Below are 23,473 nucleotides of genomic sequence, written 5' to 3' on the forward strand. Positions count from 1 at the left end.
AATGAAATTGTCGGTTCCAAAAAGTTGCGGGAACCTTGGGATGCGTAGTATGACGTGCGCAAAAGTCAAGAACGTAAACACAAGTCATGTGCCTGGGAATGTCAGAGAAGTGATAGCATGTGCACTCAGAATTATGTAATAAGTATCATCTAGTTTTAAACTGTTGTATTTGATATTTTATTTTCCAATTTTTCATAACCATGCCTAAGAATAAGAGGATAAGTCCGGTAAAACATGTTCAGCAAAAGGAAAGTAGAAAGAGTTCAGCTGGGAAAGATAAAATTTTCCAGTCTGTCCAGGAAATGTTTGCTGGACAACTTGAAGGAGAGGTTATCCATATGGTGTTGGAGGAATGTGACTGGATTGGTACGTTTTTAGAATAACTTATGCTTTATGATTATTTACACCACATAACCTTCACCTGGCTGAAGGAGGTCATGAAGTACTACTATAGCCTATATAGGTAGCAGTGTACAGTAAAAATGCCAAATTCTGAAAAATATGGCACATGTTTTAGATATGTAAACATTGCCAGTTAACCTTACATATAACCTCTAATAAAGTATATATATTTGAAATCTGTACAACATTTGCAATTTTAATAGAGCTCTGAAGGATAAGTAAACTGATATTTTCTGTGATTTTTAGAGCTGTGAATACCATGGTAACAGCTTAAAAAATTCTCAAAAATTGCAAAATATTATGATATTTGACCCAAAATGGCACAATTCTCTACACAATTTTTTTCCTGAAACCTATTTAAAATTAAATATCTCTATCCCAAAGACAGAATTAATCTTGTTTGGACATATGTTGTAAATTAAGTTTTTCCGCTATCTTACCTTTTCTGTGGGCTGCCATTTTGCGCTGTAGGCAAAACTAAATTTCCTGTGTAAACACACGTTCGGAAAATCCGGATATTTAAAATCCGGAACCAATTTATTGATTTTTGTTTTAATAAATGTGAAGCCTGTATGTACTACTTCATACTGAATATACCAATTATAGTGTACATTTATTTTTTCATTTTTTATGCATATCATAATACAGGAGTTATTTGCTTAACAAAAAAATTGCCCATGGCCAGGCTGTCTTACTGTGGTGTGCTACCTTATACATCACTTTTTTAAATTCTAATTTTACTAAAAACCCCATGAATGTCTAGAACATGTTCCGACGAACAAAATGACATATCCGGTTACCGTGTATCTTTAATAGTCACCGAGTATTGCTGATTTCCCTGAGAGGTGTATTTTGGCAACTTTTTCTCCCAATCCAGTAATAAGGGGAGGTAATTTTAAAGATGAAAACTCCCATAATTCTGTATATCTCTTGAATAAAGTTGTGTTTTGAGTTGAATGTGGTACTTTGAGTCTCTGTGCATGTAATCAAGCAAAAAATACTATACAACTATCAAATTTAGCCTTGTAATATGACGTCATAGTTACCATGACGTCATCAGTAACTATGACGTCATCAGATGGTATCTATGACGTCATAAATACTCAATGGTGTCATAATAAATAACCAAATTCCTTTCCAAACCTCAGCTTAGCAACACATGCAATATTCTAACTGATAAATCATGGCATGACATCCAAGATTTCAAAATGTCATGCCTATGACATCACAATCATCTGTTTCCACCCCGGTTATTCAGATATGTACCAATGATCATATGAAAGTGTCCGCTGATCCCATTTTATGCGGAAAATGCTATTTTTTCTGCTTTACCTAAGTGAATGACCATAATTGACAATATTGCATCAACCGTACACTCAAGCCATTGAAATTACATGCTTACCATTGTATAAATAAACTGAAAATAATGGTTTCACCAAATATTTCAAAAAATAACACTTACTGTAATAGTTTCCATGGATACGGGGTAATAAATCAGGTAAAACTAACCAGAATTCAGTCTATATGGTTTGTTAGATACCCAATAAGTTATATTGGGTTTGTTATAAAACATAGAATATCTTTTCAATTTACACTGACTCATTAACATTATGCTTAATTAACCCACCCTTAAAATGGGTAGATATGCGAGTTACCTCCCTTGATTCCTCTAATATGACAAGCCAGATAATAAACAAGTTTTAGATTGTTTTTATGCATTTTTGAGCAATAATGAATTAAAATGAAGCTTAATCAAGCATAATTAAGCACAATTTCCAAAAAATAACATTTTTCAGCCCTTATAAGGTAGCAGTGTACAGTAAAAATGCCAAATTCTGAAAAATATGGCACATGTTTTAGATATGTAAACATTGCCAGTTAACCTTACATATAACCTCTAATAAAGTATATATATTTGAAATCTGTACAACATTTGCAATTTTAATAGAGCTCTGAAGGATAAGTAAACTGATATTTTCTGTGATTTTTAGAGCTGTGAATACCATGGTAACAGCTTAAAAAATTCTCAAAAATTGCAAAATATTATGATATTTGACCCAAAATGGCACAATTCTCTACACAATTTTTTTCCTGAAACCTATTTAAAATTAAATATCTCTATCCCAAAGACAGAATTAATCTTGTTTGGACATATGTTGTAAATTAAGTTTTTCCGCTATCTTACCTTTTCTGTGGGCTGCCATTTTGCGCTGTAGGCAAAACTAAATTTCCTGTGTAAACACACGTTCGGAAAATCCGGATATTTAAAATCCGGAACCAATTTATTGATTTTTGTTTTAATAAATGTGAAGCCTGTATGTACTACTTCATACTGAATATACCAATTATAGTGTACATTTATTTTTTCATTTTTTATGCATATCATAATACAGGAGTTATTTGCTTAACAAAAAAATTGCCCATGGCCAGGCTGTCTTACTGTGGTGTGCTACCATAGACCGTCAGAAGACGTAGAAAAACCAAAATGGAGAAAATGAAAATGGAAATTAAAAAAGGGAACCTTTCTTAAAACATGTAACTTTTCCATATACCCACAGGTTGGTGAAAATGACAATACTTGTCAAGGGATCAAAATGGGAAAATTGCATGGGAGATCTGATCTCCTGATTGGAAAGCTTTCACATACTGCAGATTTTTGGTTATGTAAATTTATATTTAACATTATTTTGTTGCTCAAGCATCTTGTTACAACCACATACACTGTAGAATCTAGTTAACTTTCTCTTGTGAAAGCTTGCTTTTGTATTTGATGTATGGTTTATACCATTAAAATAGGTACACAGTATATGCACTAAATTAATTTAAGATTTATTATGATGCACCTCCTTGGGAATCATAATGAATCAGATGTCATTAGTTTTTAGAGACTCTCCGATATCAGAGACATATATACAGAGAGATAAGTAGCATCGCTATTTCCCCGTACACATAGTGGCATCTTTCTCAATGTCAGGTAGGTGAAGCGCTTTTGCTCTACAAAATTTTGTATAATTATCTATTTTTTATATATATATATATAATGTTTACGTATATAAATAAAAATATTTCCTGAACTTTTGATACTTTTCAACTAGAAATTATTCCATTAAACTATGAAAAACTACTTAAACTATTACAATGATGTGTGTATGAGTGTATGTTCAAATGTTATAAATAACCCTAATTATATAGCTCTATTGTTCAAGTTGTCTAGAAAAATGCTATCAATATTATATTATCAAAATGTCATTTACATATGTATGTGGGAGAAGACTGATATAGGCTAAGCCTGTTGTCAAATCCCTTTGTATTATAAGATCTTGTACAATAAAATTTGTTGAAATTGAAATTAAAATAGATACACAGTATATGCACTAAATGATTAATTTCAGATTTATTATGATGCACCTCCTTGGGAATCATAATGAATCAGATGTCATCAGTTTTTAGAGACTCTGCCGATATGTATCATATTTCTTGATGATTTTTTTTTTTTTTTTGTAGCTGAGAAAGCTGTTGACAACCTTTTTGCCATGTGTGAACCTGGGATACAAACAGACACAGAGAGTAAAAACAGACTTGCACAGATTGCATTCAATGTACTTTGTAGTGATGCATCTAGTGACACCATGTCGGTCAGTAGCCACTCAAGCATGGCATCTTCGGAGGAAACTAGCAGTTCTCGCAGTGGATTTACCAAATCATACACTAATAACTCTAGGGAGAATGTTCTTAACAGTACAGAAATGGAAGGAGCTGCTGGTTTTGATCCAAGCATGATTGAATTTGAAAATTTAGAAAAACCAACTGAGGAAAAAAGTGTAGACATTATGAATCAATTTTGTGCAGATGCAGAAGCCTGGATGTCATCCATGGATAACATTGGTGTGACTGTAAAAGGCAAGGATAACACGAACTTTGATTCACAGTCATTACAGAAACATGCAGCTAATGACCTTACAACAGGACCTTTTGTCACTCATTTGATGCCAGAAACTGGTATATCAATGCCTCAGCTAGTTAGCCATGATCATACTCCTAAAGTAGACAATGAAGAATCACAGCATAACTCTTCTGTAGGTGTTTCCAAGGAAGAATTAAACATACAACTACCCTGCAGAAACATTTTTAAATTCCAAGCCATGTACAAAGTTAGATACTCCCAAAGAAGCAATTGTGTTTACAAGGAAGTCATGATCAGGTGACAGACAATGAAATGGAACAAAATATTCTTGGATTTTCTGCAGACAGTCCTTACTTAACATTTCCTTATGAAGATCAGATTTTTATTTCTCCAGAGAAATTAGAATATTTCAATAGTAAACATTTTGATGTTTTAGGGGAAAATGCTTGTATGGAATCGCAGACACAGGAAGACTCTCCATCAAGTTTAGATATTTTTAACAGTGATGACTATGATAATGGATACCTTAATGATATAAAATCTGAGTTTCAGAATTCAGGATTAACAGATAATAATTTTAAGACTGATGTGTATACAGATGATAATAAATTGATTGGTAGAAATTCAGTTAAATTGGAAAATGAAAGTGGTTCCTTTGATGAGGGAAATACTGAAATAGTTCTGAGTGAGAAGATGACAGATTTACAGACACTTCATTTGTTTGGAAGTACAGGAGGTGATACCTCGAATGACACCTCAACCGTTGAGCCTGTAAATTCTTTGAGAAACATAGGTTTTGATCATAATGCAGGAGAGGCAACTATAAAAGAAACTTCATCATGTGAATTAAATGTAGATATGCAGGAGCTTGATTTGGAACAAAATGTGGAGATTTCATCAGGGGATGATTCTGACCTTAATATTTCAGGGTCAAGCTCTGACAGTTTGAATGAAAGTTTAACTCGAGCTTTAGATGATAGTATAAGCATTACAGAATCGCTGTCAGTAATGGACAAAAATGACAATGATGAAGGTTTTGTTAGAAGCCAGAGCTGTATGAGTAGTCAGTCGGAGGAAGAGTTGGGGGAGGAGTTAACAACAGCTTTGAACAAATCAGTGGATGTGACAAGTCCTGGGGAAGAAAGTGACATTGAAAGTAGTCATGTTGTATCAACTACAGGTACAACTTCAACAGCCAAAACATTGCCTAAGCTTCATGACTCGGATAGTGATGAAAAGTTATGTGAATTCTCTCACAAAACTCGAATGGATAAACCAGAGGATGTTGGAGGAAGAGAATCGCACACAAGATCACTAGACAGTCTTGGGTTACCTAATTTTATGTCTGCTTTATCTGTTAATGCTTGTGAATTTGTTCCAAATGTTAGACAGGAAGTGCCACTGTCAACATTGTTCAATGTGAATGCCGACAGTAACCCAAATAAACCAACATTTTTGACCCCAAAGTATGTGTCACCACCAAAAACCAACAAACCCAAATTTCCACCTGATTGCAAGTCCAGCCAACTGCCTTTCTCATCTGGAGTACAACAGACATCACCTTGGGTGATGCCATTGAGACAATGCAATCCAACAACACAATGTTACCAACAAAGTTACAGTAACATAGGGCACCCACCCCAAGAGATCTCTCAGCGTCCTCCACCACATTGGGTGTCAGCAACTCCTGTACCCAGAGAGGCTCCTCCCATGAAGCTCACAGACATACAAGAGGTGGAAACCAAGATACAAGCAGGGCACAAATGTTTTGTGATGCTAAGAGGTCTCCCAGGCAGTGGAAAGTCTACCTTAGCAAGGTTTTTATCACTTCTTATTCTGTAAAACAAAGATTTTATTTTACGACTGTAATTAGCCCCAGAGGGAAAAGCTCAAAATTTTTTTTAAGGTGGAGAGGTCTTCCCTAACTGCAGGACAATGAAATAGCATTTGTTAGAGTTAGAACCAAACTGCAAAAGCATTGGCTTAATGTGGGATGCCTGGCTCAGCTCAGTGGGGAAGGTATACATCAGTCAAAGGGAGACAACTTAAATAATAAAAGGAAAAAAAATCAAAGGTATAATTACTACCAATTAACAAATACTTAAATCTGGTAAAGAAGCTGAAATGTATACATTGTATACTGTAGTTGTTCAATTAGACTTCTTCCTTGTAATCCAACAAATGTTTCATTGAACTTACTTTTAGATGGTTATGATGTACATTAACTTGTAACAGGTAAGGGTTTACAATAAAATCTATAATACTAGCACACTGATAGAAATTTTCACAGGAAACCTTGATCATTATCAGATGCATGGATAGATCTGTATCAATGTCCCGGCTTTAGGCCTACAAAAAAAAAAAATCTCCAAATGTGACTGACTAGCCCCCCCCTCCCCCAATTATTTTGCATAATGTTTTATTAACTAGATTGAATAAGAACCAAATCACCAAATTTATTGTGTATTACTTATTATAAATATCTGAAATCCATGCTATTACACTTGACACCCTAAAAATGAAGAGCCCCCTTTAAACCCCAGGCTTTGCCCACATTAGTAAAAAGGATACATATTCTCTGAATTTGTCCATAATCCTGCCTTGATCCCTGCTAGTGAAATAGTATGCTCCTCTAACAAACACATTTTATTTGTCATTGCATGGTCACTTTAATGCTGGAAGCATTGCACTAAAATATGATTCAGCTATATATTTTTATTAAAAATTAATGTTGGGGGCACCAATTGATCCTTTGATTTATCTGTTGAAATTTGAAGCCCTAGAATTTGAGTGCTGTTTCTTTGTTTTAGGAAGCTACAACATACAGGGGTAAAACCAGGTGTGATTCTCTCCTCAGATGACTACTTCGTACAAAATGGTGTCTACAGATTTGAACCCCATCTTCTGTCTGAAGCTCATGAATGGAATAGACTCAGAAGTATGCCTTTATTTCTCAAGTAAACATTTCCTGTATTATAACCTGTTGCTAGGTTATGTTGACAATGTAAGGTCTGGTTATGTTGGTTAAAACTGTTGTTGTTATTTTCAGCTATACAGAACCTACATAATGGCTCTTCACCAATTGTAGTAGACAACACTAACACTCAGGCCTGGGAAATGAAGCCTTATGTGAAACAGGTAAATATCAACTTCAGTATTCAGCAATTCATTCTTATTGAATGTGACAATAAATTAAATGTGATGATAATATTATGTGTTGATGTAGTTACAAAGTCTGGATAGATTTACTGATCCATCTCTTTTAGAGCACTGTAAAATCATTTCTTATGAATGGTCACTTGCTTTTATATGGATCTATTGACCTTATATATATCTCTATGCATCAGGTATATTTTACTGTGAAGCTGATTATTTCAATTTTGCAAAATTGCACTAAAATATGTGTAAATCTGTGCAGTCATGACCACCGAAGTAACTTTGCAGAAAATTCCAAAGTAATTTAAGAACAAAAACACCTTCCCTGATTAAACAATAATCTGAAGAGTTTAGGAAATATAATTTGTAAATGTTAATTTATAGTGAAGCTGTAAGATCATTTTTAACATGATACAAGGAAGTGTACATTTTGTTATTTTAGGCACAGAAATTTGGGTACGAAATCTACTTCTTAGAACCAGACACTCAATGGAAGTTTCAACCAAAAGAACTTGCCAGGTTTGTAAATGATAGGTCATGCCGTTATGTTGAAGGAGAAGGAAAGACAAATCTGAAAACCGTACTGGTGGTTCATTGTATTCCAAAAAATCTGTATTGAAGATTTTAAAAAGTTTGACAAAAAAGAAATAGAAAAAAATCTGTATGCTTATTATATAATTTGTATCATTTAGGAGAAACACTCATGGTGTGCCGCTTAGCAAGATTAGACAGATGTTAGAGCGCTACCAAAAGGACTTAACAGTGGAACAGGTGCTTGGAAAACCTGCAGCACAAAGTAATCAGCACAAGAAGTATGTTTCTTTCATGTTTGATCAAATTTTGTTCATTTCCCTCCACAAAAATATTGAACTTAAATTTTCCTTTTTGAATGATAAAAAATAGATGTTAATTTTCTTCTATTTATCTGATTATAATGTTATCAGAAATGAAATGTAGATACCAATGAATGTATATAGACAAAAACCAATATTTACGGCAAAAAAAAAAAATTCAGTACTTGGTTCTCAGGCCCTCACTCATCATGATCTGCTTTGAAGTAAAAGAAAAAGTCCCTATCTCATATTTTTCCGAGTTAAATATTTTTCTTGTTGAATAAAAAAAAATCTCCTTTTTCAGTCTTCTGAAGAAGAATTTGCAAAAAAAGCAACACTACCAACAAACCATGATATTATGGCGCATGTCGATTAATGCAGATAATGTGAAACAAATCAAAGATACATGATAAATCATTGTTTCCCATGTTTTGAAGCAGTATATATATGAATGATGATTGGTTTGAAAAATGAAAGAAAAAAACATGCCCTCATTTTTTCACCAGTAAAACGATGAAAATAATTAACTCCATCCTATCTCTGTTAACATAAATTGGCCAGAGAACCAACTCATTTTGTTAAGCCAAAGTTTAAGTTGATATCTGCATCACCCTGAAATCTTCAATAAAATTTTCCATGGAGTATGTATACAGATCATTGACAAAATTTTCATAGTGCATCACAATTCACTTATTTAATTCACATATAAATCAATTTCTTTCTTTTTTTGAACACAGCAGAAATTCGTTTTTTATGATCATCATAAGTACTTCATACTTACATCTCCTGCATATATGTAAACTGGCATTGACAGAGTGTTACATATTGATATCTGGTCATTGGCGTAGTCTATGTCTATGTTATTATGTATGTAATGCAGAATTGTGGCCCTTAGTTCAATTTTGTCTTGATGAAAGTTTGTCTGGAGGTTTGGTTTTATGGATATATATATGCTATATGTCCTAAAAAGTAAATGTTGTATGAAGATTTAATCGGTACTCTGTTTGGAATTGTTTCAGGATTAATAAATCCCATCCTGGGAATGTCGAGGATAAAGCAGTACACACTGAGAACACAAACATGGCAGCTCATCCCAGGTGGAGACATCCACAAAACTCCTTGGTACAGCAGTATGCCAACAGCCTTGGACAAGCCAAGAAACTGCAGAGCCAGAAACCAAATGTGTTCGCAGAGACACAAAAAATTTTCACAAAAAAGCAGGAAACTGTTACTGAAGATGAAAGTCAACAAGTCCCATTTGTTTCGTCTATTGTGACAGATGAATTGGACTCTAATCAACCACAGCAATCCAACCAGACCCCTATTACAAATCTCAATCCTTTCTCATCATCACAGAATAGTAATGAAAATAACAACAGCATTTCCAAAGAAGATTGGAAAGTTTGGGAAAAGCTGGGTCTATCTGATTTAGTCAAAAAATTTAGCAGGGATGACCATAAAAAACCTGAGGTAGTCAGTTCAACAGTGGAGATGACTGGTATTGACCTGAACAGGGGTCTCCCAATGGACATACAGATAGGTGAGACTTCAGTTGTTGTTGAAAACAAAGAACAAGAAAACAAACATCTTGAAGCAATTCCTGCGGATCGGGCAGTAGAACTAGAAAAAAGATGTCTTGAAACAGTTCCTTCAGATCAGACAGTCAACTCTTCCAGGGAGGATGAAATACAGGAAAGTGCTGTATTGAAAACTGAAGATACCAAGATTTCTAAATCACCAGGCTCTCACAAAGGCAGCATGAGTAGCCAGAGTAGTCATTTAAGAGATGTTAGTCCTTCCTCTGACAGCACATTCCATACATGCTGTGAGATGTTGACAGACCAGGAAGAAATTAGCTCCTCAATACAGGAGGACCAATTTACAGGCTCCCAGGATACCTCATTGGACCTGTCAAATTCATCATCAAGGGAGGAAGGGTCTGATGTTATCATAGAGTCTGATACTACTGCAATTATAACTGACAACACCTCTGAAACTGAACCACAAGACCTGTCCTGATAATCAGCAGATATCAAACATATCTGATATTCCTCATCTCGGTACACAAAATGATAGCAGCCGTAATACATTAGAAGAGAACCGGGATACTAACAAGACACCTATAGATAGTCAGAGAGTTCAGACATCATACAAAGGGGATCCTGATACTCAAAAGTTACGCAATGATAATCTTGATATTCGAAAGACACCTGAAGATAATGTTGATGCTAAAAAGACACCAGAAGATGATGATAAAAAGACATCTGAAGATAAAATTGATGCTGAAAAGACACCTGAAGAAAGTCTTGATGCTCAAAAGACATCTGAGGAAGATCCTTGTTCTCAAAAGACATCTGAAAATAATCCTGATGCTGAAAAGACACCTGAAGATAATCTTGTTGCTAAAACGACACCTGAGGAAGATCCTGATACTAAAAAGACACCTGAAGATAATCTTGTTGCTAAAGCAACACCCGAGGAAGATCCTGATACTAAAAAGACACCTGAAGATAATCTTGTTGCTAAAACGGCACCTGAGGAAGATCCTGATACAAAAAAGACACCTGAAGATAATCTTGTTGCTAAAACGGCACCTGAGGAAGATCCTGATACTAAAAAGACACCTGAAGATAATCTTGTTGCTAAAACGGCACCTGAGGAAGATACTGATACTCAAAAGACACCTGAAGCCAGTATTATACAAAACATATCTGTAGATGATCCAGTTTCCAGAGTTATATCGTCAAATGTCATGGACACCAAACATAAATCTGTGGATGATCTAAACACCCAACAGACATCATCAGATGTTATTGAGGATGGCCGGTCTAGTAATAATGCTACAGAAGATTCTGCAGTTTCCAATACACAAACTGGGACTGTAGAGGATATTCCACAGGGTGTGAAAGACACAGTGGATGGACTGATCAGAGACACCATAGGGAGTGATTTAAATTACTCTTTAGACTACAGTGTGACAGCAAATGAACTTAAGGCCATCCTCCTCTTCACAGATTTGAATGATGAGGAAAAGATGATGGCTGAGCAGTACATCACTTACAGGTTATTTGGCAATAGATCAAAGCTTGGTACACAGACTTCCACACAAAAAATGTCGGATGATGAGACTGCTCAACCATCACCAGTAATCCAACAAGAAAGGTTGAGTGATAATTTTAGTACAGCACAGAATTTGGACTGGGAGGAACCAAAACCAGCTAGAAAACAGCGGTTTAGCAGACGCTCTGATGTTAAGCATTTACATGATTCATCTGAAAGGAAATCAGACATTGAGAAATCAGAAAATGAATCAAATAAGGTTTCAGTAAAGCCTGAACTTGAAAATCAAACAGCTTCAATTACTGAAAGTAGTATGAAGCAAGAAAACATTGATGTATGGACACGTCCTCAGCGTCAAAGAGAGAAACGTACACGAAATTACAGAACACGGGGTAGTAGTCCAACAGTGGATGACAAAGACCAGAAAATGTCCACAGAAATGTCCAAAGTTGCATCAATAGCTTTCCAGGCTCTGTCGAAGGAAGAGCAAGATGATGACGTAGACTGGAAAATGACCACAGAGAAGTCCAAGGTTACATCAATAGCTTTCCAGGCTCTGTCGAAGGAAGAGCAAGATGATGACATAGACCGGAAAATGACAACAGAGAAGTCCAAGGTTACATCAATAGCTTGCCAGGCTCTGTCGAAGGAAGAGCAAGATGATGTCAGTCAATCCTCTCAGTCACACTCATCATTGGAATCGTCACCATCAAAACCAGCAAAAAAGAAGTCCAACCGGAGAAAACTTGACCCCTACAAACAGGGACCATTTTTGGAGTCTGAAGTCAAAGACAGAGTGATTGGAGCTGACTGGAGTTTTCCTGTGCTGGCAGAATCTGTACACAAAGTGGAGGTTTCTGAGAAGAAATTGCTGCATTTGTTAGAAAAAGATTCCGACATTACAACAAGAGATGTAAAGGTGCTGAATGCCATCAACAGAGGGGAAGACCCAACACATTTAATGGCAGGTAGTAAATGCTACCACATTTTAGTTGGTCACAACAAGGACATCAATGAAACCAACTCCAACTTGGTGTCCAGTGGTGTGTTAGACAAGTCTGTAATGACCCAACACTGTGTAGACCGAGGCACCATGACTGAAGAGAATCTTGAAGCAGACCTAGACTTCCTACAAAGTAGTTTTCCAACCATTCCCTTAGAAGAGTTATCTGAAGTTTTACGTCAGTGTGGAAACAACCTCCAGTGGGCTATCAACCTACTTCTAGACTGGAAATACAACATTCCTCTTAGCTCTGATGACAAGGATAAATTTGTCACTAGAATGTTCCAACTCCAGAAATCACCTACCGTTCCAAAGTTTTCATTCTCTGCTCGACCAAGTCCTGTTGTGCGATCACCCTCATCACTGCTCGACATGTGTGTCGGGTGTGTGGAATCGCAGCACATTGCTCCAAGACAGGACGTAGAGCACCAGATTATTATGAGTAGTCAACAACGACTCGATTCTATAGAAGAAAATATCAGATTGAAGCGAACACATTCACGAACATTTAGTCAAAGTGTTGTTCCTGATGAAGAATTCAAAGAGAACATTCTAAATGAGTTGATGTCCATGACAGAACAAGCAAACTCTGATAGTACCAGTGATGCCAGCGATGACAAGGTTGTACCCCAAAATCAGACAGACATCTCCTATGTAGAGTCATGGACAGCTAACCAGGCCAATGACTTTGCACGGGGGCCTAGTGTGGAGAGTTCAACCAGTGGACAAAAGTCTGATGAAGAAGCACATGACTTCCAAACTTTACAGAGCTCTGCACCTGTCATGTCGATTCAAATTACAACAGATACAATTCAGGCACTCCAAAGTCAGTTTGGACCAGTCCCACATTTATCAGGTATCATATCCATTTTTTCCTCTAAATCTCTTATGTATTATAATTAAATGCAAGTATAACTCCAGGTTACATATTTTAAAAAATCTTTAGATATACATTGTAGTCAACTTTGATACCGTTTCATGTACCTGCTGTATGAAGTTTGATGTTTGTAATCCAGTTTTTGATAGGTAGCAAATTATCACTCCATTTTGTATTAAGTATGCATTTTAGCAGTAATGTTAGAACTCCGTCTTTTTCTGGGATACAGAAAACCTTGTAACATGGAGATTTTATAATCTAGGTGTTTTGCCTTGGGTTTTCCTACAGTTTGGAACTACCAGATTTCTAGATCTGCCACTGACATGATTGTCTGATTTACTGACAAGGGTTGTAAGTTTGAAGAATGTGTTTCAGGTGTGACAGGAGATGTAATGGTTCCCCTTGACTATAGAACAGCTCAAGCCCTTCACCGATGTCTGATGCTAACTGCCAGACAACAAACCATGGACAGACAGAGGCAGCTGTTAGAAGGTCATTATAGTATATGTCATTATTGTATGTTAGTACAAAATATGTTGTAAATCAATTTGTTTGTACAGGTAATAGTGTAACATTTAGTATTATCTCTGATCCTATTTTTATTGTTCAGCCATATTCTTAATATTTTCTACCTCTGAAATTGATTCAGTTCAAGTTTTGATACTGGTAGGTCAAATAGCCATTAGGCTCTGTGGTCTACATCTTTAAAAAATGATTTTAACAGCTATAATAATGAATTTCAGGGGAAAACTACATCTAAATGCTAAGTACAGTGCTTTCCAAGTGTGTTATTTCATAGGTTAGTTAGTAAAACAGCAGTGTTGTTGAAGGGTTATCAATAAAACTATCGGAATGTACACTACAATTGCGCATGCCCACCAAAATATTTCTTGTGCACACATCTGCTTATTATTAAATGTCTGTCTGTGTCCGTGGTCGAGTCATTTCAGCTGTCATTGTCTTGTTTATTTAAAGATACATTTCCATTTATGATTATACACAAATTCTGCTATTGTATTATGTATGAAAGATACTTATTCCACAGATGAAGCTTATGCCCGTAGACTCCAGGATGAAGAGATACTTACAACAAGAAGTCGCCCCCCTCCGTCATTCCAACCACCTCCCGTGAGCCTGATGCACCTGAGTGGGGCTCCACAGGCTCAACACAAACAACCCTCTACAGAGCAGGGTGTCACTTCCCTCAAGGACATCATGGAGGAGGAAATGGAGCGTAAGAAAAAGAAAGAGGAGGAGGTATATAAAAGTCTTCGTTGAGGATTTTCGGTATAATTTGGGAATAAATATGGCTCATAAAGTACCAGTAAAGGCAGCGCTCTAGTAATGTGTTATGATAAATTGATTTAGCCGAGGAGAGAGCTTGTCTCATAGAGAGTTTACGGAAAGTGGCTGTCTTGTGATGAGGAGAGAGACAGTGTCATAGAGGAATGGATTTAGCCGAGGGGAGTGGTCATATCACAGAGGATTTACAGAAAGTGGCCAAGAGAATTTCAAATACAGGAAATGGTATTGGGGAAATACCCAGATTGGTTAGGTTAGACTAAGTGGGGAAAATGCATGCATGTAAACAAGAAAAAAGTGCCATATTACTATAATTATATGGATATAGTACATCTTCTTTCATGGGAACTAGTGACATTTTGGACCTGTCTAATATGTATATGATATATGCATTCACTAGTATGGTGTCTAAATAATCTGTGATAAATATTTGTACAGTGATATGGATGTGCTATGGATTTCACATACTGATTCTTGTGTTTAGTTATGATATATGTCCTTTTATTGCATTTTTGGCAGTGAAATATAGAAATTTATTAAACTAATAAAACTTTTATTTTCACTGCAGCGATGAGCAGTGAAATTTAAGAATTTTGCATTGAAAATATCAGTTTTGCAGTGAAAAAATAAGTCTTTCGTTTATGACCAATCAGAGCGAACCTTTGTATTTACCTCATTGAAACATGCCAATTTTTCCAATCGAAGCAAAGATAGAAAAGTTTGTTATTTTGCTGTATTTCTGAAATATTCAGACTAGTTTTTGACAAAATATTAACTTGATGTAAGCTATTCATGCGCAGATTCTCTGATAAGAGCAGAAAACGCTTTAATTTTCTGATAAGAGCAGAAAACGCTTTAATTTTCGTTGATCAGTCCTTTCAAAATGGCGCTGTTAAGTTGACGTGTAGTAACGTCACAAAGAGATGACATCATGAATTCCCACACTTTTTGACACTATTAATTTTTTGATGTTTTCAATTTTGTTTTTAAGTATATAAAATGCAATAAAAAGAAAATTGAATGGTTTCCCATTTAATATAACATTTCTCTCGTATGACAGAATATTTCGATATTCTGTCATACTCGTGAAAAATATCCTCTATTTATTGTGTATTAAGTTGTGATATATGTCCTATGTGTAGGACTCTGATGATGAGGATGACGCATCAGATGAGGTAGACCCTTGTTGTTGTTGTTTGTTTAGTTGAAAAGTTTCAAAAGTTCTCTGTGTTTCACTTCATTTCTCACTTTTTGAGATTATAAATTAAAAAGTTAAATTGCTCGCCAATTTTCACAATTCTTGTCCTTATATTTTACTTTGATATATATATGATAATTGCCAAGCTATCCAGTGAAAATTAAAAAACTTAGAGATTAAATATTTACCTAAACATTAACTGCGTTTGCATCATAACATAAGTGCTAGTTCAGTTTTCCCTGCTTCATTATTACCCAGTATTAATGATGTGATTGCCTTTAAATAGGTTCTTTTAACCAGCTGAATATGGACCATTGTTTTAACCAGCTGAATTTGGACCATTGTTTTAACCAGCTGAATTTGGACCATTGTTTTAACCAGCTGAATATTTGGCCATTTTTTTATCCAGCTGAATATTGGGCTGTTCTTTTAACCAGCTGCATATTGGTCCATTTTCCAAAAGCAATGCATAAAACTTCAGTTCAAATTTTTAGGTCACCTGAGACAAAGTCTCAAGTGACCTATTCTAATCCCCTTTTGTCCGTCGTCGTCCGTCGTCCGTCGTCCGTCCGTAAACAATTTACATTTTCGACTTCTTCTCCAAAACCCCTAAACCAAACTCAATGAAATTTGGCAGGAAGCTTCTATGGCTAAAGGTCAACCAAAATTGTAAATTATATGGTCCCCAACCCCCAGGGGCCTGAGGGGCGGGGCTAAAAAGGGCCAAATTGACTAAAACTTCAAAAATCTTCTTCTCTACTCCCAGATATGGTTGAATCAAACACTCTTCATAGATGGAAGGGTCTTAAGGTGCTTAACCAAAATTGTAAATCTCATGACCCAGGGGTCTCACGTTTGCCCCTGGGGAGGGGGTAAACTTTACTATAGTTTATATAGGGAAATCACATTTTTGACTTTTATTTGTTTTATTTCTTTTGGAATTCATTCTAATTTGGTTAACATTATCAGTAGGGGATGACAGTTTGATGGCATGCACATGTTGGCCCTGACTGACCCCCAGGGGCTGATGGGCGGGGCTAAAAAGGGCCAAATTGACTGAAATTTCAAAAATCTTCTTCTCTACTCTCGGATAATATGGAATCAAATACACTTCATAGATGGCAGGGTCTGAAGATGCTTTACCAAAATTGTGAATTTCATGACCCCGGAGTCTCAAGTTTGCCCCTGGGGAGGGGGTAAACTTTACTATAGTTTATATAGGGAAATAACATTTTTGACTTTTATTTGTTTAATTTCTATTGGAATTCATTCTAATTTGGTTAACATTATCAGCTTGGGATGGCAGTTTGAGGGTATGCACATGTTGGCCCTGATTGACCCGGAGGGGCTGATGGGCGGGGCTAAAAATGGTCAAATTGGCTGAAATTTCAAAAATCTTCTTCTCAAGACCGAGATAAGGTAGAATCAAATACTCTTCATAGTTGGAAGGGTCTTAAGGTGCCCTACTAAAATTTATTAATGGGGTCATAAGTTTGCCCCTGGGGAGGGGTTAAATTTTACTATAGTTTATATAGGGAAATTACATTTTTGACTGATTTGTTTGATTTCTATTGGAATTCATTCTAACTTGGTTAACATTTTCAGCATGGGATGAAAGTTTGATAATATGCATATGTTGGCCCTGACTGACCCCTGAGGGCTGATGGGCGGGGCCAAAAAGGGTAAATTAAATTAACTGAAATATTTCAAATCTCAGGTGACCGTTAAGGCCCATGGGCCTCTTGTTTAAATTGATGGGGTTGTTTTTTTGGGTTAACTCAATCTCTTTAGCAGTATCAAAATGGATAAGATTTGTGAAAATGTTTTGATTATTTTGTTGACACCTAGCTAAGAATCTAGTTGGGTTACTCTGTTCTTCAGATAGTGTTTTTAGCCTTCGGGCCAGTGAGCTTATGCCATGGTGCAGCATCTGTCGTCCGTCTGTTCGGCATCCATCAACAGTTCCTTTTAATCCTTACTAGTCCTGAACGCCTGATGAAATTTGGTCTGGAGCATTATATGCCTAAGGAGATCTAATATTAAAATAAGCAGAGGGTGTGGCTCCCCTGGGTGGGAGGGGTGGGGCCAAGTAGGGGAAATTGAGGTAAATCATTTAAATCCCTACTTGTCCTGAATGCCTGAATGTATTTTGATGAAATTTGGTCTGGAGCAGTATTTGGCAAATGAGATCTAATGTTGTATAAACAAATGATGCTGTGCTCTTGGGGCTGGATTGGGGGCCCAATAAGGAATTATAGAAGAAGAAAAACTTCTGTAATCAAAAATCCTTTTTTTTTTTCATGAATGACAAATTTTGTCCACCTGTAGTTTGAAAAATTGGGAGAGGCAATTCAAAAGCAGGAAAATATTTGAAATATCATTTAAAATCAATTGCCAAAGTATTTTGACGTAATTCCTGAAATATCCAGATGAGCAATTCAGGCCCTCTGGGCCTCTTGTATTTCAGTGTTATCGTTTATTGTGACATTATTTAGTTATATTGTCCTATTTGCTTGACTCTGTCATCATACCTCTTTATATTTTCCCATTGTGACGATCATAGCACTGCTATATGGGGAGCATATGGCCATAATTTGAGAGGGGAAATGAAGCATACTGTTGGTGGTAAAACTGTTTGTATAATGGATAGAATATGATTTTGGAAATTTGTGAAATTTGATATAAAAGGGGCGGTGTATGTAGTGATATAATGACTGGGGAACGAAGACTGTTTTGTTTGTGCATGCTTGTTCTATACCATTCCATCACCAGGCTAGGGCACTTACCAGGTAATTTACTGCTACAAGTGAAGTGAAATATATCCTCTTCTACATGGATTCTACTAACTGTATCAATTAAAAGGAAGTCAGCTTTTTACTTTAAGTAAAGTCAAGAGAAACCAAGGCTTGTGCTTAAGTGCTTATCTGGACTATAATACTCTTAAGCAAAAATAAAAAATAAAATGAAAAAACTTCAATTTGAAAATCCTTTGCAAAAATATTTTATTTATTTCAGATTGAAATGTTTGAACTATCAAAGTTTCACTATTGATTAAGAAAGTAAATTAAAAGTTAATTTATCCAACAATTTATTTTTAATTTATCAGCAAAAGTTGTTGGAGGCTAGTGGAAACCACAATGTACTGGCTACCCGCCTTAAGAGGAAGAAGCTGTACGAGCAATTTCCGGGGATAGACGAGACTCTTCTGGATGATATTTACAGGGATAACAGGTGAGTACTACATATCTTAATATCAATGTTATTTCCCTGTTGTTGGAAAAATATCAGAGTTCTTTTTTACATAGAACACTGCATAATTATGCAAACCAACCATATTAGCTAGGACACTGCATATCCAAACAAGGTAGTTTGAACACTGCATATCAATGAGTATCCAAATCGACCAGAAGACCTGTAATTTGTTCAGTTATGCAGATATTCAGATATGTTCAGATATTTGGAAATTTTGAAGAAAAAAATATGTAGCATAGGATTATGTTTCATTCTACTGCAGCTCAATTTCTTAACACACAGATGGATATACAATATTATTGTGGTTTTTCAAAACACGCTCTCTTACAAATGATATAATGTTATATTGTGATTTTGTGATTATAGATATTATTCACCAAATGAATGTACTTTTCAGCTACAACCTTGATAACACTGTGTTAGCCATCCGTGGGTTTTTGACTCATAATTCAGCTCCTCCTAAAAATGTAATGACCACAGAGGCCAGTGAAGCCTATGAAGAAAAACTTATTGCAGCTGCCAAACAGCAAAGTCTCCAGGAAATGGTGAGGGGAGATCACTCTGATCAGTTTAGAAAGGTCTAAAGATGAGTCAGTTTAACATTGTTTCCAGAAAATTATGGGCAGGTATTGCCTTATTGAGGGGTCTGCCTGGCAACCTCACTTTTATACTGATGTTTCAAGTTATATCTAGCTGTTATAAGGAAAATAATATAAAATATTTGAATAGTCGGCAATGTAGAAATGAATAATCTTGAAGAAAAAAAATGTTTTTACAAGATTGTAACGACTTCAGCAGTAAAAACTATTAAAATGGTAAAAGTATTCCAAGCATAGTTGGCTTTAGGAATGTATATTCAGAAGTTTGAAATAAGACTTACTTTTAAGCACATTTTTTTGTTTCAGATGGACTCTTGCATGTACAGTCCTGAGGAGACAAAGGCTTATCAAGAACATGAAGACCCAGACTATGATGACTTTAGAGCTGAAGCTAATATACACCATCGCCTGAGACACGAGTGTTTCCAGAAGGCTCAGGAGGCGTACAGACGAGGCATGAGGGATGTCGCCTCCTTCTACTCCAAGCAGGTACATACCAGAATCCATAGCCGTCACTATCATGGGGGAATTGCCTCCATATTTGAGTACATTTTAAAATATTTGATATCAACATGCCTTCAGGTTTCTTTATTAAGATTCCTCAGTCTGGATATAAAGTGCAATTTCCGAAAAGTGATCCCTCTCAAAACCAATCACCTCATGATCCCAATTGAAAATTACAATGTACAGAATCAATCCCTCTTTATTATAGTAATAAAAAAACATCCTAAAACCTATCCCTCTGAATACTGAACCAATTTTGTGTCCAGAACAGTTTAAATATACCAAAAAGTACTTTTATAAACTAGCATTACCTAATAGGTGCCCGACCAATCAACCGAGAAATCAACACCTGTGGTGGTGTCGGTTGTTGTAAGCTTTGACTAAGAGCATATGCATATACAATGTAGTAGGGAAATTGGTACATAATGCCTTCGAATAGAGAGGAGCATTATGTTTGAACTATGTACTAATAAAAACGGTCAAGCTTAAACCATGCATCATTGTAGCACTACATTCAGTCTACCTTCAGAAAGCTAGAAAGCCAGAGTTTGCATCTAATTTGCATGAGGCCAACTTGTGTTAAGATAGACTCTGTATATGTGCCTTCGAGTAAGTTGCTCTGAGTTGGTGTTATTTTTAACACCAAACATTTTCTCAGCTCCATGAATAATATTCAATAAAACTCATTGAACTATATTTATACATGTCATTCCTGTCCATAGATGTAATGAATTGTCTTTGACAATTAGCCATTTGAGTTGTTTATGTTGTACAGATGAGTTTTCTGCCCCCATCCTTCACATTCCTAGTTAAAGTGGAGAATTTTCTTTTACTAGGGTCATGGCCACTCGCAAAAGATCAAGGAAGCAAATCAGAGAGCAGCCGAAAAAATACTTCAGAGCAGGTAATACAGTCTGACCATGTTCATTCCCACTACATTCATTGAGAAACCAGATTTCTACCACAATACCCTGTGTTATTCAACTCCCAGACCATCAGTTAATCATTACAGCTGTTGATTAACAATCTGTTTATACCACACGTGGTATAAACTCTGTACGCATTTTGATTGGCTAACACGGTCAACTTTGACCCAAGCTGCAATTGTTATTGACGTCATCAATAATCTAATGACGTCACATCACCGGGTCCCGGACGTCACCGGTACACTTTATTTGCATACGCAAAATTATACTTGGCCACATTTCCCTTTGATTCAAGCCGATATTATTGTGGTAGAAACAGGTCACACGACTTGAAATTGTTGGATATGGAATTAGCTCGTGTCTTTTGTAACTTTTAAAAAATAACTTACTCGTGTGAAATAAATTCCATATCCAACAACCACTCGTTGTGTAACCTCTATATTTACCCTCCTTTGAAACTATAAATAATACTGTAAAAAAAAATGTTTTCATTTCTTTCTTTAAATTATTCCTGAAATCTTTCTAGAGAAGAGCTACCCTTAAAATCCTAACTATATCTACTATATTATAACAGTAACATGACTCATGTTAGTAAAATATCTTTTAAATTTTGATACAGAAATTCCCTGCTAAAGGATAGATCTGCTGTTGATTTGCATGGTCTGCATGTGGAAGAAGCCATTGAGGCACTGGAGAGAATAATCCCAGAAAGGGAGGAAGGTATGGTCCTAGTAGTACCTAGATTTAACACATCTTTTACAAATTGCGTTTAGGTTATGGATGGTTGAATTGCTGATGTGTGGTTTTTACGTCCTAGCCAGAACCTTAAGTGAATCTGAATGAAAACCCTAAAACAATATTTTTTTATGTTGTCTGATACCTTGTAAACCATTTTAATGAACATGTTAATGAATTAGATAATTTATCAAAATCTGAATGGCAGTTTCCACCGAAGACAAAATAAAAACCTAGGCGAAAATTACCTGTTGTACCATCAACAAAGCTGTAAATAAAAATTTTCTCGATATATTTAAAGATCTGAGGACATACCCTGACAAGAGGAAGCAGCATCTAGTCATCATCACTGGTAGGGGGAGCCACAGTAAAGGTGGCATTGCTAGGATACGTCCAGCTGTCCTCAGGTTCCTGGTCACCAATGGATACAAGTAAGTCCCTCGTTATGTGTTCATTTATGAAACATCTGTTTTAAGTTAGTTGGCAATAGTGTCGTAATAGTGTTTATAATATTTACTTTGAAATATTTTCTAGACAAAATAAACTTTGAAAATATTATTTCGATGAATGTCCAAGCCTAATTTCAACACCGATTGCCTTTGTGTTTATCATTAGAACACTATATTTATTACATTTTTACCAGTGAAATATCAGAAATTATTCATTCTATAAAAGTGATATTTTTCACGTTCACTAGTGAAAAATATCACTTTTGCTGATTTTACCAATCAAACTAATGATAAGAAAATACCAAAATAATTGACCAATCAGAAAGCCCAACATATATGTAAGTGGTAAACGTATGCAAACTTTCACTGTAGGCCTAGTTAGCATACGGGGTAAGTTTTTCGTTGATAAAAAATGTAATAAACAGAATATCTAAGTGTCTTCAGTAATACCAAATATATTTCACTCGTGAGGCTAATGTTTTGATATTTTTCACTCGTGCTGCGCACTCGTGAAAAATATCAAAATATTAGCCCCACTCGTGAAATATATTTGGTATTACTGAAGACACTGTTAGATATCCTCTATATATATACTTAAAACCATGCATAATAAATATAAATGCACTACATATAAATACCATTACATCACACATATTACAAAAATTTGATATGTGGTGGGGACATGGAGACCATATTCATTACTTTCATATTTTCTTTTCTTTAGGTACAGCGAGATTTACAAAGGATGCTTCAAAATCTTGCTAAAATATCGATGACATCTACAGAATCAACATAGAAGAGGAAATATTGCTTGAACCCCTCATAATGATGTCACAAATACTGCTCACAATCTGGGTTCTACAGATTCAGGAGAAACTATTTCCAGTCTTATATCTGGTTCTACAGATTCAGGAGAAACAATTCCCAGTCTTATATCTGGGTCTACAGATTCAGGAGAAACAGTTCCCAGTCTTATATCTGGTTCTACAGATTCAGGAGAAACAGTTCCCAGTCTTATATCTGGGTCTACAGATTCAGGAGAAACAGTTCCCAGTCTTATATCTGGGTCTACAGATTCAGGAGAAACAAGACCTGATTATTTTTTCTGGTTCTACAGATTTGGGAGAAAGAATTGCAGCCCTTGTTGCCATAGCAGCTGTAGCTCAGGTCATTATCAGACAAGTACTTATGCCGTATATTACATTACATACAAGTGACAGGCAGTGATAGGAGGTCTTGTCTTTATATAAATGTATATTGGGGGGGGGGGGAG

General features: G+C 35.8%; 1 protein-coding gene across 1 annotated transcript; it reads left to right on the plus strand.

Moving 5' to 3' along the window:
* The first annotated feature begins 73 nt into the window (after positions 1-73).
* LOC117329359 (NEDD4-binding protein 2-like) lies at positions 74-23,300 on the plus strand. Its single transcript, XM_033887282.1, is given in 18 exon segments — positions 74-366; positions 3,907-4,577; positions 4,580-6,123; positions 7,117-7,244; positions 7,356-7,444; positions 7,905-7,981; positions 8,155-8,274; positions 9,315-10,312; positions 10,314-13,214; positions 13,611-13,727; positions 14,281-14,492; positions 18,842-18,966; positions 19,385-19,532; positions 19,893-20,075; positions 20,927-20,994; positions 21,636-21,736; positions 22,053-22,182; positions 22,925-23,300. Coding segments are annotated over 18 exon segments (7,830 nt in total). The 5' UTR covers positions 74-200; the 3' UTR covers positions 22,977-23,300.
* The last annotated feature ends 173 nt before the right edge of the window (positions 23,301-23,473 follow it).

The sequence above is a fragment of the Pecten maximus genome, chromosome 6 (genome assembly GCF_902652985.1).
Source record: "Pecten maximus chromosome 6, xPecMax1.1, whole genome shotgun sequence".
NCBI lineage: Eukaryota > Metazoa > Mollusca > Bivalvia > Pectinida > Pectinidae > Pecten > Pecten maximus.